The 16,911-nt window shown below is 33.2% G+C and overlaps 1 protein-coding gene across 1 annotated transcript; it reads right to left on the reverse strand.

Annotated features, from left to right (window-relative positions):
• Positions 1 to 11,333: 11,333 nt before the first annotated feature.
• LOC148601858 (uncharacterized) lies at positions 11,334 to 15,737 on the reverse strand. Its single transcript, XM_088555498.1, has 5 exons — positions 15,598 to 15,737; positions 13,836 to 13,925; positions 12,305 to 12,511; positions 12,114 to 12,157; positions 11,334 to 11,491 (listed from the first exon to the last, which is right to left on the reverse strand). The coding sequence occupies exons 1-4, from the start codon at positions 15,644 to 15,646 to the stop codon at positions 12,144 to 12,146; spliced, it is 360 nt and encodes a 119-aa protein (XP_088411624.1). The 5' UTR covers positions 15,647 to 15,737; the 3' UTR covers positions 11,334 to 11,491; positions 12,114 to 12,143.
• Between the last annotated feature and the right edge of the window lie 1,174 nt (positions 15,738 to 16,911).

Here is a 16,911-nt window from a genome sequence, read left to right on the forward strand (position 1 = left end):
AATTTGGCAGTTCTAACATCGTTGTTAATTTTCAGACATTAATTAATCGTCTCCGTGGAGACGATTATAAAGAATTGAAAGCAGATAACATGCACGAAGAAATTGAAAACCGTCATCTCATTGGTTAAAAATCTCAAATAACACAGGAGTGAAGCGCCGATTATTTATGATTGGTTGACAACATAACACACTCTAAAATCAATACGTAGAACCGTATGCGCTTACGGTATGTTATCATTATTTTAGCATCTTCTTTAGACTGATACTGGCTGAACGGAAACTAGTCTTAAATCAGAAGAATCGGTAAATAGTGGCAACGATCAAATTATAAAAAAAAGAGTTACGATATACATTCAATATGGTATTGATATGTAACAATAATTTCAAGAAAGTTTTGATACTATCAGAGTTATTTAATATTCACTACATTATCCATCGTGTATTCCAGTTTTATTTTTGCGGGCTTTACGCGTATGAATGATTTTGTCGTAAACATAGAAGAAAGTTTGATCATGCATGATTGACTTTGGTTACGTTGTATGTCGAAGTCAATTTCTAAGAAACTATGTACCTTAGGATGATGTAATGAGTTGTGGGAATATATCTTTTAGGAGTCTGTCAGCATCAAGATAGATAATCAATGTAAGAAGCATTAATGTAGAACATTCAAAGCTTTACCTTCCTGCAAAATTTCATCAAAATTCATAAAGTTTGATAGAACTGCAGCTCTTAAACTATACAAGATAGATAATCAATATAGGAGCCATAATGTAGAGCATTAAAAAGTCTACCCACCTGCAAAATTACATCAAAATCCAAAATGTTTTGAAACATTACAGCCCTTAAATGTTTTATTGTTTACCGAAAATTATTTACCGTATATAAGGACATTCACGTATTCTATTTTAACGCTAAGAGACGAGTAGCTTTTTTGAAAAGCTAATACTTGTTATATACATGTACAAGATGGTCTGAAAAATTCCCAACAATGTTTGAACTGTTAAATTTGCAATTCAAAGATTCGAACTCCTACCACTAAGACAAATATGGCAACACTGCCTACACAAAGCCTAGTGCCCCCTTTTCCATTTCGACTTTCGGCTAGCTATGCTATATCTATATCAAAATATAGCTATCGCTGGCTGAGTCATTCCTGCTCTAGGGTTGTAACTGAGCACACGATGTTATGCAATACAGGACATCTAATCTGAATGTAGGATTGAGAAACGATACATGTTTCCATAAATCAATATTATACATATGTCACAGAATGTGGCGACTCTTTTCTTAACACCGTTCCTTCGGATCATAATTGATACAGTGAAGATTAAGTAAGGATGTAAAGGTCTGAACTATTCCAGTCAATGTTAGAAGTTATCTGATATTCGAGTCAATTGAGGTCGAGTATGGAAGTTTTGTTGATGATTTTTGTTTCATCTACATCATTTGCTGTGCCTGTACATATTGCATACATGTATGTAAGCATTTATATGGCATGGTATTTCGTGATGTCATGTGATATATGTTTGTGTATTATACATCATGTGTTAAATACTGAACGACACCGATTGTTTTAGGGAAATTTTCTATTTTATTTTTTTCTACATCGAAAGTGTCGCAAGTTAATAACATGCTGCTTTGTATGTTTCACAACCAGGAGTCAAACCATTTGCTCTACATTACTACGATAAAATTGCAGATTCACTAGAAACGAATGTAGTCGTTACTTTCATCTGTTTGATGTTTGATTAGATGTTAAAAAACTATTACAATTCATCTGTATTTTTTCATATTTATTAAAATATCCGATATTACTGTTAGTGTGATTCCTACGTGTGATTAATAAGATTCGTTTCTATTCACTACACGTGCAGTTTTGGATTAATTAAATACACAAATCAATCCATAAAAATGTCAATTAATAATTTTAAGTCACGCTAATCCCTGTAAAACACACTTCGATCATAGTTTGTGATAAAGCAAACAGTTTTCGACTGATTAGTTGACTTCGAGACATCAGGGTTGATTAACCTCGATGTCCTATCAAGGGAACTGAATAAAAACGTCCAGTTATCCGCGATTTCGATTCATCCGAGTTCGAGTCATCCGAGGTAAAATTGTATCGGAGTAAGGAGTTTTGCTGGGACTTACTGTAAGTATCTTGGAATGTACTTTTTATTTTGTGTTCAAAGCGAGAGGCATGTTCATGACTCTTTTTTTCAATACATTTAGCTGTACACAAGTGGTCCCCCTTCTTAATCCTTTTCCATTTTACTCATTTCTATTGTAGTTTTTCATACATCATTGGTTTTACAGCTTGCGCAGTCAGGTTTTCACAAGTACTTACAAAGAATATTAAAGAAAAAACAATGACGGAGTGGAGGTCATACATGTAATTTTAAAATAAATGCTTAAGCAAATTGCATGGTAAAATGAAATATTTGAACTCGGTACACATGCTAATCTAATTGAAACGGAAAGTGATGTGTAGAGTGATAAAGGAAATACGGTTTGAAATATCCTCAAATGTTCACACGCTACGGATCTATGTGTAATATTGCTAATTTAACGTATAGCTGAACCAAGATTTTTGACAATCGTTCTCAGCACCTTAATATCAAATATCACTCCAATAGTGTCCAAATGAAAAAATGGACCCAGCGACCCATTAAAGTTGAATGGATAATAGCAAAACAAATCCATTTAGAACTACGGGAGGTTGCCCATTAATTTGAGATCATGTTGGAAATGAAATTGAATTATAAGCTAATCGTCACCGTGTGTCCATATTTAAGAAAACTTATGTATAATTTACTATCACATCAAGCAACATTTGATCGGGTCAAACCATACGAATAGACGGGATCAACAATACTTAATTTTCAGCTAGCTTCGAATCAGCAAAATAGGAGTTTACAAAACATTATTGAAATAAAAGGAGAGTAGTTTATAGTTCTAGATAACCTATACTGCAGGGCATTTTCTGTATATTTTCTGAAAATTTATTATGTTGTCGTGACTATTTTTGTCTCAATAATCATGCACATTGAAGGAAAGTGCATATATGATTCCATGGATGTTGCAGTAAATCACACGTTTATAGCAAAGTTACATTACTAGTAATTCTGTTGTACTCTTGTTTACAAGAGAGTAATTGAATAAGTAATAATTTAAGGATTATGCGCGCATTCAAAAATTAATGTGCCCAACATTTTACTTTGTTAAATAGTGCTAAGCATGTTAATGAAACCAGACAAAACAACACAACATATTAATGATAAGACACAAAAATAAGATTTCGAAAGCTTGAAACTCCAAAATTGTTCACTTTTTGCTTTATTAATATGAAATAAGCGATCATGTTAATTTTTTAAAGTGTCTGGTTGGTACGCTGTGTACAGTTGGTCAAGATCTTATCAGTCTAATGTTTTATTTTTTTTTTACTTTTGAAATCTAGACATTTTCATTGTAGTAATTCTGTTGACTTTTGTTTTATAATTCATATTCTTTGTCATTATTAAGGATAATTGTCAGTTGTAAAACTTTCTTTCCATAGGAAATGTAATCCATTAAAAATAGATAACCAGACTTTCGGCTTAAATACTTATTTGAATCTCGCAAAAAGGCTCATTCATAGTTACATTCGTGGATTTATATGGACATAGATGCTATAACAATATGAAGACTAAATGCGTTTTTTTCTTGTGTGTTGCTGTTGTTTTTTTCACGTCGGGTGTTTATTATATGTGTCTACTGGTTGTCATTTTATCAATTTCAAGGGCACCAGATGCTGTGGTAAAATGACGAAGGTCATTACATTTTATTATCATTTTTATTATCATTTTATTACTTAAGGAAGTAAGTGATCTTACATTAGGACTATCAATGTCTTTTTACTTTTGATTTATGGTGCTTACAAATCATATATCTTTTTGGGGTATTAGTTCTATAATTGTTAAGATATAAAGAGATGCACACAGATAAATATCGTTCACGTGGAATTCACGTGCATCGAGCTTCACGTAAAAAGCATGATATATTTTGTTACCGAGCCTTACTGAAAAAATGATAACGGAGCCTCACGATAAATTCATAGTATATTTTGTAACCGATCCTCGCGTGAAATTCATCTGAATCCAACTTCTCGTGAAATTCGTGATAACCAGCCTCATGTGAAATTCAAGTGAACTGAGGTTCACCTGAAATTTAAGTAAACTGAGCTTCAAGTGAAATTCATGATAATCGACTCTCACGTAAAATTCATGACAACCGAGCTTCACGTGAAATACATGTGAATTGAGGTTCACGTGAAATTCAGCTAAACTTCACATTATATTGACGTGATTTTATCATGAAATTCATGTAACATGCAAATAAGATGTTTGTTTCTAAAGTTAAATGACTGTTTAAGCATTAAGTATTTCCACACTGTGACGTTCCACCGTTAACATAAGACAACAATTCTGCATGATTTGACCCGTGCATCTCAAGACTGCATTGTCATTTATAAAACCGCTAAACTCCATTTATATCCTGTACTGTAAAACGAAATATTTTCAAATGCCCCGTCACCTATATTTATGTACTTAAAACAGACACAACCTTTCAACTACTAAATCGAGTTTGAATCTCTTCAAACCAAAAGTCACATGTTTAAGATGCGTATCAATATATTTTGGTTATTTATTGCATTTATAAACGTATCGACCTATGGTCATTTGAGTTTTATTAGTGCCTTATGTTTAAGGTTAAAATGGTCAACTGAGGTCCTTTGGTGTCTAGGACTTGGGGTAATATTGATAACAATCAGAAGAAAGACGTTAACACTGACAGGTGAATGCGTTATTTTCAATAGTAATCAATAGTAAAATGTGTAATACAAACTTGTGTAAAAAATTATAAGATGAACAGTACAAGTGTTATATATATATATATATATAGATGAGTCTGAAAAAATTCCAACGATGTTAGAACTGTCAAATATGCGAAGCAAATTTTTGGTCGTTCCCTCCACGGGACTCGACCTCGTATCACTGTGACATCTATGGCAACACCGCCTGCACTAAGTCCAGCGCCCTAGACCACGCGGCCAGCTGGGCTATATAAAAATATAGCTTTCGCTGGCCGGGTCATTCCTCCTCGTAGGATTAATATAGGGCTGTTACTTAGTACACGATGTATGGTAGTACGGGACAGTTCATCTAGGTGTTATCATGTAGGATAGAGGATCAAATTAATGATGCATGTCACAACAAAGCAATATCATACAACGTCTCAGAAATCGTGCTTGACCAGAACTATATTATAGAGTTTATTTACCGAAGTTCAAGGTAACACTGATTTTGATTTGGCTTCCTATTTCGATGTTTTAGGTTTGGAGTACATGTATACATCTTACTTTTACACTTTAAACTTCCAAAGTATTTGGTTCTTATGATGAAAGGTTAATCCTTATTCAAAGAGGATGCATTGTATTTTCGTATCTAGGTATCCTAACCCAAGTTCTAAAACTAGGAGCATGGACCATGTGCATCGGTAGGGAAAGCATCCTCTGCTTTTGTTTTTCTGAAAACTTCGCGGAGTTGCTCATTAAAAGTCAAGTCCGGAGTAGAAGAAAGAAGAAAGGAAAACTATGACATGAATAACAAATCAGTTATCATAGTGCAGGTGGATACACCGTTACGATTAACGAGTCATGATGATGACCATTAAACATCATTGATGATTTCAGTTTTGTAGCAACACAACCCTGTTCTTCCAGAAGCTTACTGTAAGAAGTCTAGTGCGGTACAAAACGTCTGCGTAATTACGGCAAGCTCAGGTGTAGCGTATGAATGGTGATATGAAAACTTCATACTAAAATGGGATTTAAGATAACTTCTATAAAATTAAATCACAAGATTAAAAGAAGAAAATAAAACAAAAATGAAAACAACAATCAATTAACAACCTAATTTTCTTCAAAATTATTGGAGATGTGACAGACCATGCTGATAAGTACACCAAACCTGTCTTGGCCACCAATATATTTTTCTTTTCAGAAAAAAAACTATGATTGAAATCTTCCTATTGCTATGTAATGAAATCTATGTTGAATTAACATGTATATAAAGACCACCTGTCTTATGTGACTATGGTGTATCTCTTCTTATGAGTGTCACTTTAGACAGGTTTGATTTCTCACGGACCATTTAAGAGACAATTCTGTTTCAGTAGTAGACGTGTTCATGTATGCAATTAACCAGGCTATATATAAAAAGTTCAACATCTTTTTCTGTCTTCCGGTACATCGTTCCGTCGTGAAATTAAAATAATTGTTATTTCGTTTTAATTCCTAGCATGTGATGATTTCTTTTAACATTTTAACCAATTTTGCTATTCACTTAATGTTTTAGCTACTGTGACTTGTGAATTATTGGCGACGTACTTTTCGCAGTTCTTCCCGTCAGTTTACTCTCGGACTGTCTTAGATTTGTAATTGTTTATCAAATTGTATTACAATGAAACCCGTCTAAACCGAATCACATTCGGAAATAATTTTTTTTTCGGTTTTGACATATGTCGGGTTACATAGATTTAAATAAGTTTAACCTGGTACGAAGGAATTCTCAAACATTATCTGGTTTATACGGGTTTTCGGTTTATTCAGGGTTCAGTTTAAACTTGTTTCACTGCATCACCGTATTGTCATCGAACTAAGACAAAATCATCGTTTATTATAAATAATCACCCTAAGAATTTTAATATATGATGAAAGAATGATAACTCAATCATTCTTACCTGCTACTAACAAATCAATGTCGCTTTCGTTTTAAGATATGAATTGATTCAAATATGTGTGTTCTGGTGCAAATCGTAGACTATTTTTGTTGAACTTACATTAAATGTTTATTCTGATCACAAAAATACTTTTTTTTATATTTGATTACCACTTTAACAAAAAGACCTCATCAAATCGTTATTACTTAAAAAATTGTTTTGCCTATAATTTTTTAAAAAATAAAAATGCTGCTCCACAATGTCTACTACATAACAGTGTGGCATCTGTTTGTACGAACGAAAAGAAGACATGATATAAAAAGTGAGTGTACTAAAATAAAATAAATCACACCGTATGGATTTTTTATTCTCTTCTACATAAACATCACCAAAAATGATTAGAACTTAAAGCAGCATACTTTTTGATTATCTTTAGCACAAACGGTACCTACTACCCAGAATTCTTTTCATCTTTCTAATGTTATTCATGTTTTTTTCATTTGTAATGTACGACTCTGACATTAACAAAAACTTTAGTTAGATCATTTCTCCTGAATCTTTTGTGTCCTTTGCTGTTCAGTGTGTTTATAAATGACATTTTCTATTTTATTAAAAAATAGGAGATTTATACAACTATGCCGATGACAACAATTATCTTTTCATTCGCCAAATTTTAATGGAGTAATAGATGTACTACAATCAGAAAGTACTATTTTGATAAACTGGTTTCACTTTCAGGCAAATCCTGAATAGTATCAGGCCATATCTGTTGGCAAAAAGACCTTTGATAAAACACCCACTTTTGATATTGGATCTGCAAAAATAAGCTGTGATGAAACTGTCAAATTATTAGGAGTAGATACAGACTTTAAACTAAATTTTAATTTCCATATACAGAATTTGTGTAAAAGGGCAGTGCAACCGTTAAATATTTTAAAAAGAATAGGAAAAAACACGAGCAAATTAGATCGACTAACGATATTTCACACATTTATACAGTTAATTTTTAAATTTTGCCCACTATCATGACATTTTTGTTCAGAAGGTGATACTCAAAAGATTGAAATAATACAGGAAAGGGCTCTAAGATGTGTTTATGAAGACTACAGTTGCGATCACTTCTAACCTCTCTTATATACTGTCAGGATTCGCTGTCATAGAACAGTTCTAAACTGTCAGAAACTGTTCTGACCCGCGACACACCTTGTCAGAGTCTGTCAGGACTTTGGACCAGCTCTATCATAATCTGTCATGGGTGCTGACACCCTCCCTTCAGGAACTGTTCTAGGTAGAACAGATACGTGGATTAGAAGAGTTCCTGACAGATTCTGACAGTCATTAGCTCGAGAATACTTCTCTGACCGAATTACATACAGTAGATGGTACGTGATTACGAAAAAAAGACGTAACACCAGAATCCCGATTAGTACGACGGAAAGAAAGCCTTGCTATGTTTAAACTTGAATTATTTTTCAATTTTTTACCCGACTTTTATGTATAGCATGCAGTACCAACAAAAATTATTGCCTGTCGTATGTGCTACGTCCCTGACAATTTTAAACAGTTTTTACATAAATTTTAGACCTTTATGGAGCTTTAAAGTGCTCACACTCAAATACATTTTGCAAGAATAAGATATTTTTAAAGAATTTTGACTCCAACAAATGTGTCACAGCCACCCACGTGATAGTTATATTGAAAAATTTAGCATTTTTAGTCAATAATTTTATACCCTCAAGCTAATTTAAAGTGTGCACACTCGTATATTTTGCAAGAATATGACATTTTTAAAGAATTTTGACTGAAAATAATATGTCGCAGCCACCACATGATAATTGAACAATTTAGCATTTTAGTCATTAATTTTAGACCCTCATGGAAATAAAAAGTGCTCGCACACACACATTTTACAAGAATATGGACATTTTTAAAGAATTTTGACCCAAAATAATATGTCGCACCCAACACATGATATTTATATTGAAAAAATTAGCATTTTAGTCAATTATTTTATACCCTCAAACAAATTAAAAGTGTGCACCCTCATACATTTTGCAAGAATATGACATTTTAAAAGAATTTTGACTCATAATAATATGTCGCAAACACCACATGATAGTTATATTGAAAAATTTAGCATTTTAGTCAATAATTTTACACCCTCAAGCAAATTAAAAGTGTGGGCACTCATACAGGTGCTGCAATATGACATTTTTGAAGAATTTTTACTGAAATAAAGGTGTCACAGTCACTTATATGAAACTCACATTTTTAATATATACATTTTCTACATGTAAGATCTAGACCGTGTAGGGAAATTGGAAGTCTTCAAACTCATAAACTTCAATTTAGTCAATCTTAAACTTCGTGAGAATTACCGAACATCTGAAAGTTATCTGTTATGACTTTTACATTTAGAACAGAAACATAGACCTTTAATTAAAAAAAAAATGATTTAATTAATATCACAGTTGTATGACAGAATGTAAAAAATATATATAAATGTAAACGATGATATTTTTTGAACGGTGAGTGACTGGACCTTGATCGACGAAAATTGGAACATGAACAACGATCGAGTTACTGTCTGTGGGATGATGATCACGAGGAGCTCTCTATATATAATTGGAAATTCGATGTAAATTTTGAAATAAAGATTTTTGTTCGTAATCGGGCTAATTTACATTAGTCACACAGTTTCAGTTAGTAATCGCGGACTTCCTGTTCTAAATTACGTCATACAGAATAGAACGATTTAGTGTCAGGAACTGTCCAGGGTATGACAGTTTAGAACAGCTTTTCGTATTTTCTTTGTCACGACCCAGGACAGTTTCTGTCAGGATCTGCCAGGGAATAGTGCAAAATGTGTCCTCTGTCAGGACAGCCTCTGTCAAACGCTGTCGGGATCTGTCAGGATTTCTGTTCTATCTGCTGTCGTAGAACAGAAATCCTGACAGATTCTGACAGAATTTAAGAGAGGTAACTGTGTATTTCAACAGATCTTTTAATCAAAACAAAAATGCCAACAACGTATATAAAACGAACAAGAACAATGGCAATAGAAATATTTTTAATACGTAATAATTTAGCACCTCCTGTCTTATCAAATCTTATTGAATAGAAAGACGACAAATATAATTTTAGATATACAAATTTATTGCAGATTCCGAGTGTGAAAACTACTTGTTATGGCAAGAAATCTTTCAGGTATGCTGCACCTGCTCTTTGGAATTCACTTCCAGAATCTTTCAGGCAGATCTCAAATTTTAATCAGTTCAAAAGTCAATTATCTTTCTGGAATGGTAACGAATGTACTTGTCATGTTTGCAAAAATTCAGACTAAAATTTTCTTACTGATGCAGCATACCAAGCACACATACTAGACTTTTTTTTATTTTGGTTCAGTTTTATTATTATATTTTTGGTTACTTTGCTTTAGTAGCAGGATAGCTTTATTCCTTATTTGCTTATTATTTTATTCTTTAGCTAGTAGTAGTAGTATTTTTTAGTGTTTGTATGCTTCAGCTGCATGTATTCTCGTATCATAGTACTGACTGATATAATTATGTGTTTTTATGTTTGTCTAAATGTCTTCTGTGTATATATATATGTATGACTTTAGTTACCTGCATGATTATGTATGACTGTGAATATTATGTTTATCGGTTCAAAAGGTCATAAGAGTTTTATGTTTATTGTTTGATGCGGAATAAAGCTTGTCTATATCTATGTTTATAATATCGTTCGATCTTGGAATAACAAAAATATTATATAGAAGTTTATTCAGTGACAAATATACATCAGCAAAGAATATAGGTAAAATAATCCAATTCCACGTCTCACGTTTATCCTATGTGTTATTATTATTTTTTTTTGTAATTAAAAAAGGTAAAATAAAAAGATAAAACATTCATCTCGTTGAACAAATACAAATATCAACAACAATGTTAATTAACATTAAATTCACTTTTTTAGGAAAAAATAAGTATGAAATGTCAGTCAGTTGAAATATATAGTTTTTGAAACAAGGACAAACATACCAACATACAGACCACCTCATCAAAATGAAATACACAATAAAATTCAATGTTGATTCGCAAAGAGTAATCAAGGGAACCAAAGTTATAGCGGTAATCAAAAGAATGTACTCCAGGGACAAAGACCAGACATGGAAAACAGAGATACACAACAAAGAACATAAAGTAACTAAAATCATACATACAAAATAACAAAAGCAAATGAGCAACTCGGACTCCACTAAAAACTGGAAGCATGGACCAAGTGCACTGGTAGGGTAAGCGTCCTCTGCTTTTCTAGAAACACCCGCCGAGTTGCTCATGAAAAGTCAAGTCCGGGGTAGATACACGAGGAAAGGAAAACTATGACCCGTTGAATAAATCAGTTTTCATGGTGCAGATGGATACACTATAACGATTCACGAGTTCATGATGACGGCAATTTACCAATTGGCAATCTCTATCTGTAACTTATTAGTGATATTTCTATTATGTTCATCAATATCACTGTCCTGTCGGCAGATTAGATGATAATTTCGAGGGATAAACTAAACACTCTTAGTCAATGCATTTTTTATTGTTTTTATTACCTGTCAACATTGAAAATTTATGTTGAAATTAAGGAGGTGTTCTATATATCAAACAAATATAATTATTTATTTATTTATATCAATTATTTTTCATATCCCAACTTTTCACTGGCAATCTGTCTGCTCCTGAAAAAGAAAATAGTCTTGGATTAATTTCAAACCTTGTGAAGACTTCGTAAATATGTATTGTTAATAAATTGCATAAAGTCGAGTGCACCAATACAAATTAAGTTGTATATAAATTCCTAAGCGTAAATCTTTCGATTTTACACGATTTATCTGGAGTTCATATTCTTATTTAAATAAAAGCGAATATTTGGTTATGGGCGAGAATATACCGAAGCGTCATTGATAAAACAAATCAGATATATCAAACTCAAAATAATTGGCCTACACATGGTCAAAACAGGACACATCTCACAAAAACAATAAAGCAGTAGCAGTTACATCAGCTGATTAGGAAGAGGAAGTATCTTCTGCTCCACAAGCGGCACCCATTAAATTGAAAGTGATAAAGTTAGAAAATAGTATAGCTGCGATATTTTACCTCCCCTACTCACTCCGTCATGGCGTAGTCACAGTGGTCCCACAAATGACTATGTAGCAACTATGGGATTGTATTTGTACATGCAGTCTAACATCGAAAACTTATTAAAATGAAGAGTACAGTATGGCACAAGTAACTTTTTTCTTCTAACTATGTTTTTTTCGGTACAAAAAAAATAAATAATGCTTAAGTTTAACTCACTCGTCCGGGTCCGGAACAACATTGCCCTGATCACCCTTCTTTCACTGAAATTTTCATATCAATATCAAAATTAAAAATTGCAATAATTTCATTTAAAAATTAACACATTTTTCAATTAGATTTAACAGATTTGCACATTTTCAATGCCTTTCTTTTTTTTTTAAAAAAAGCTTTCGTTTAATCTTTCTTACCTAGTGTAGCTCCTGTTGAACCACAAGGAGAATGTCCTATCGTTTTTGTCACCATAAATAGATAGGTTCCAAAATCATCCTCTTTTACATTCTTTATTTTTAGTAAGTACTGTATGGAAGTGGCTAATTTTGCTGTCTGCATATCATATTTGTCGCCAGCTGTCAGAGTTGAACTATCGTCAGCGCTCATCCATAAAGGAGAGCCCTCTGAAGAACAATGTTTAACTTTAACGTTAGAAGTTATACTTGTGAAGAAAACTCAACTTAATCTAAATGGTGGACAATAGGATTTGTAAGTCCCGTTCTAGTTTCATTTTCCTTTCCGTAGAATGTATTGAAATCCGAAGTCTGATCTTTATTTTATTGTTTACTTTCGAGATCTCGTAATTTACCATACTATTGCAAAATTTTCTATTTTATAGAAATGTTATAATTTATTTAACATTTTTGTCATGCAAAACTATATAGTTTTAATTTTTTATCGGTAATTTACACAGAAAGGTGTGTTTTCTTTTGATACTGAACTCAACGCCATCTTAATGACAAACCTCCGTGCCTTTGAATGTTATACGAGGATCCAGTCTTATGACGCCACGGAGTCACGTGATCTGACTTATATTTTCGCAAGGTTATAAGACATCATAGTAGCATACCATGTTTTATATTATTGCAAGAAACATTTTAGATAAACAACGACTGATTGGACCTTTATCAAGATAAACAGGGACATTCAGAACGTGCTGCTGTGTTGTCAGCATTTCTGGCTTTATCCAAGACCAGCAGTAAACTGCTTCTTTCGTTTTAAGACTATTTACATATGAACATATGGTATACGACTTACAGACACATTTTACTATTTTTGTTTATTTTATAATGATTGTTTTTCAAGCTTTTTATTTGCTCTTTGTAGGATGCATTTTATACTTTATATTATTAAATGTATGACATTGAAAGATATCTTACTGATAGAATACACACAATATGATATGGACTTTGCCACATAGCACTCAATGTAACGCTCCCCTAGCTGCATAAATCCTCAAGTTACAAATAAAATGGTTACCTTTGTGTTCAAAATATATGCGGGATGTTCAGTATGTACTTATATACAGTTACATTAGTCTGAAATAGGTCCTGATAAAAAAACCTGTCTAAACCAGACACTTTTAAAAGTCTCTATAATCAATCTAAACAAATGTTCTACCTAGTTAAACTAAGTACCTATGTAAAGCGAACAATTTTTTAAGTCCAAAAGGTGTTCGGTTTAGACAAGTTTCACTATATTTTCATTAACTTTCATTCGGAGCTCCACGTAGCGGCAGACGTTCGTGTTCTCTACTACTTAACTCAGCAGACAAGCCCCACAAAATTCTAGAACATTTTTCAAATGAAACGTCGTTTGACAATCGGGTAACGTCTTGTTAAATCATTCACTTTTACCCAACTTTTTTCAAGTTTTTTTGTTGCATTCTCTGGGAGGGCTTGCTGCAACGACGAGAGTTCATTTCGACCGTTAGACACTCTACTCTACCTGGTCCAGTACAGGTTATGGTTCCTGTTCCTCCTATTGCAGCTTTTGAATTTTCGCAACTAATCGGACAGTCATCCTCATAAGATGATGCTGGAATTATATATAAAATATAAATTGAGTTGATAAGTGGAAAATTATAAATACTGATCATAGCCGTTACAATCATAATTTGAATAAGGTAGTGTTTTCAGAAGGTTAACAATGTATAAATGTAAAGATGAATTAACATCACATTACAAAGAAATAAACTCATTACGTTTGGAGTGTCACATATTCTTATCATAGTTATCTATTAAATCTTGAGACGATTCTTCTCTCCCTTTTATACGTTGAACATTGTACTGCACTTTCATGTTTCGTTGTTTTCATTTATAAATGAATGTATGGTACATTAACCATCTGAAATTTTTTTAAAGCTCGATCTACGTGCTCTTAATTCAAACATAGTGGCAATTAGTATTGCAATGGTTAATTGTCAGATTTTTTTATCAGTTTATTCTAATATAACGTCCTTAACAGGCTTTGAGACCACAACTGTGGTCGATTTTCGATTGCCATATGAGCAGCATGTATTGGGCGTGGCTTGTGTTTATGTAAATTACTGTCCACTTTAATTATGTAAACATACACATGTAACATTTCGATGCGTATCAGCTGTTTTCATTCATTTCGATATCGTGAATGAACATCAAATTCATATTTAATAAAGATATTAAACGTTATGTTTTAGAAAAGTTGTATTATATTCCGTATAAAATCACATATTCAAATACTCGGCATCACTCGCCACAAGCCAGGTGCCACGTGCGCCATCATGTATGAAACCAAACAATAACAATTGTCAATGCATAAAACATTGTACCTGTCCACGTGTGAACACTGTGACCTTATAATGCAAACGACTAATGTCATATCTACTTAATTCGCCCTCTTCTTCATTGTGAAAAAAACGAAGTAAATTTTTACTAGCGACCATTTCAACTGACATAACTAGCGTAAGGTGTACAGCCAAATATGGACAAATATTGCGCGTCTAAGGTGACCGTAATAGGTCACGAAAATGTAAAAAAGTACCGTTATTGTCCTATTAGAATCGACATAAATCACGGAAACTCCATTTTATAATTGTTTTACCACGGGTTGACTATTTATGCCGATATTTTACCCCTCGCTATCACTCGGGGTAAAATAATGCGGCATAAATGGTCATCCTGTGGTAATCAATGATAAAATGGAGTTTCCGTCATTTATTTCTTAATTATTGTGAAGTTGAATATATAGCGACAACAAAATCTTTGACATAAATAAGAATACAAATACAATTTTCACATTTACATCACTTTTTTATGTTTATCACTCACAGGAAACTAGTAAACAATTAAAACAATGCATTTTAGGCGGAGCTTCATTAGCCCTTCGCGGTAAGTTTTCGACCACGTTCCATGCAGCAACAGACGATTCCTCCCTTTATAACCGTTGCAGACAATCTTGTTAGATATGCTGATAGAGTAGCGTTATATTATTTAATTAATTTATGTATTGCAAGATTTTTTGAAATTTCTGAAACGACTGTCTGCAGCAGTCCGAGTAAGATTGAACGTCAGACGCTGATTGGTACCTGGTTTTTAATAAAACCTGTAAAAAGCTCTCGAAGCTGTCATTTTGAAGAAACATACTTCTATCTAATTAAACACATTTGTCTCTATATCTTTCATCATTAATATATATATCAACAAAGTAAAAATAAAGTAATGATACATACCGAAGCTCAGAAAAGTGACTACCAGACAAGAAACCAGTAGACAATCCATGTTTTTAAAATATTGCTTTTTCTCTGAGCGCTGTTCAGAACTAAAATGATATTGGTAAAGAATAATGTTATTTATTTGTCTGACGAGTAAAGCCATAAAACATGTCGTAGGTATTGTTTGTAACATATTGTTTCTTAATTATTGTAAAAATGCTTGAATAGTTTGATTATTACAATTCAGAATGTGCAATTTTGAAAATAATGTGATCACCCATCTGATTATTTGCGAACTCAGTTCGAATACATTGTAGCAGATGGTTTTAATGACGTCCTTAGATTTTATCTAATGATGTATTAGCGTTTTGATATTTCCAACAATATTTGTATAAACAACATTCGATTGTTTGTTTGTTTGTTGGAGTTTAACGTCCGAGCAGCAATATTTCAGCTATATTCAGAAATAAAAAAGGGATTGTACACAAGGACAATGGGGTCGACAAATTTTGATTGCAATTGGAAATAGGGAGAGGTGGGTAGGGTCGGGCAATTTAGCCTCCTGTGGCGGAGCCCTATGGTTCCTACTCCGGGAGAATACCACAGTAGGGTTCTTTAACGTGCGAGGAACGTGGCATCTTTCCCAACACGGTGCACCACTATGGTTTGCTGTCAGGTTTTCCGTATTATAGCCTGACAACCCCAGCATGTAACACGCCAGGGGTACCCCATTCCACCACATGGGGCACACAACCCAGTTGCTAGGGTTCTGAGCACTATTTAGTCGCATTTTACGACAAGCTTAGCGCTGCTGCAGGCCTATTCTTTTAACACCCGGACCTGCACGGGGCAACAACATTCGAGCAAAAGTTTTAACTTAACAATCAGGCAGACGGGGAAATCGACATTGTACAGTTTTGCAATAGAGAAAACACATCAGGTTTGTTCCATTAGAGATGAAAAGTAACAAAAAAGGTGAAGGCAATTGCTGTTAACTCCGTGATCTGTTATGAAACGTTGAAGAGAAACATTTTTTGATCCAGCTTGACAAAAATTTCGGGACTGTTTCAGTACTTTACCCAAATATGATTAAATTTTTATCGGTAAGGTGAAACCTACTTAAACCATTGATCAATGAATAATCAGAAAACCTGTCTAAAAATAATTTTTAAATATTCCTTAACATTTTGTATATCAATATAAATGTGTTTTGAAACATAGTTAATCGTGCGCCTGTCTCGAATAAAGTTCAAAAGGAGTTAGGTAAAGACAATTAGGGAAATTGCAAAAACATATTTACATCCTTCCACCTTTCTTTCTTTATTTGCATCA

Source organism: Perna viridis, chromosome 12 (genome assembly GCF_037379345.1).
Source record: "Perna viridis isolate PV_CMFRI_1.1 ecotype Kerala chromosome 12, ASM3737934v1, whole genome shotgun sequence".
NCBI lineage: Eukaryota > Metazoa > Mollusca > Bivalvia > Mytilida > Mytilidae > Perna > Perna viridis.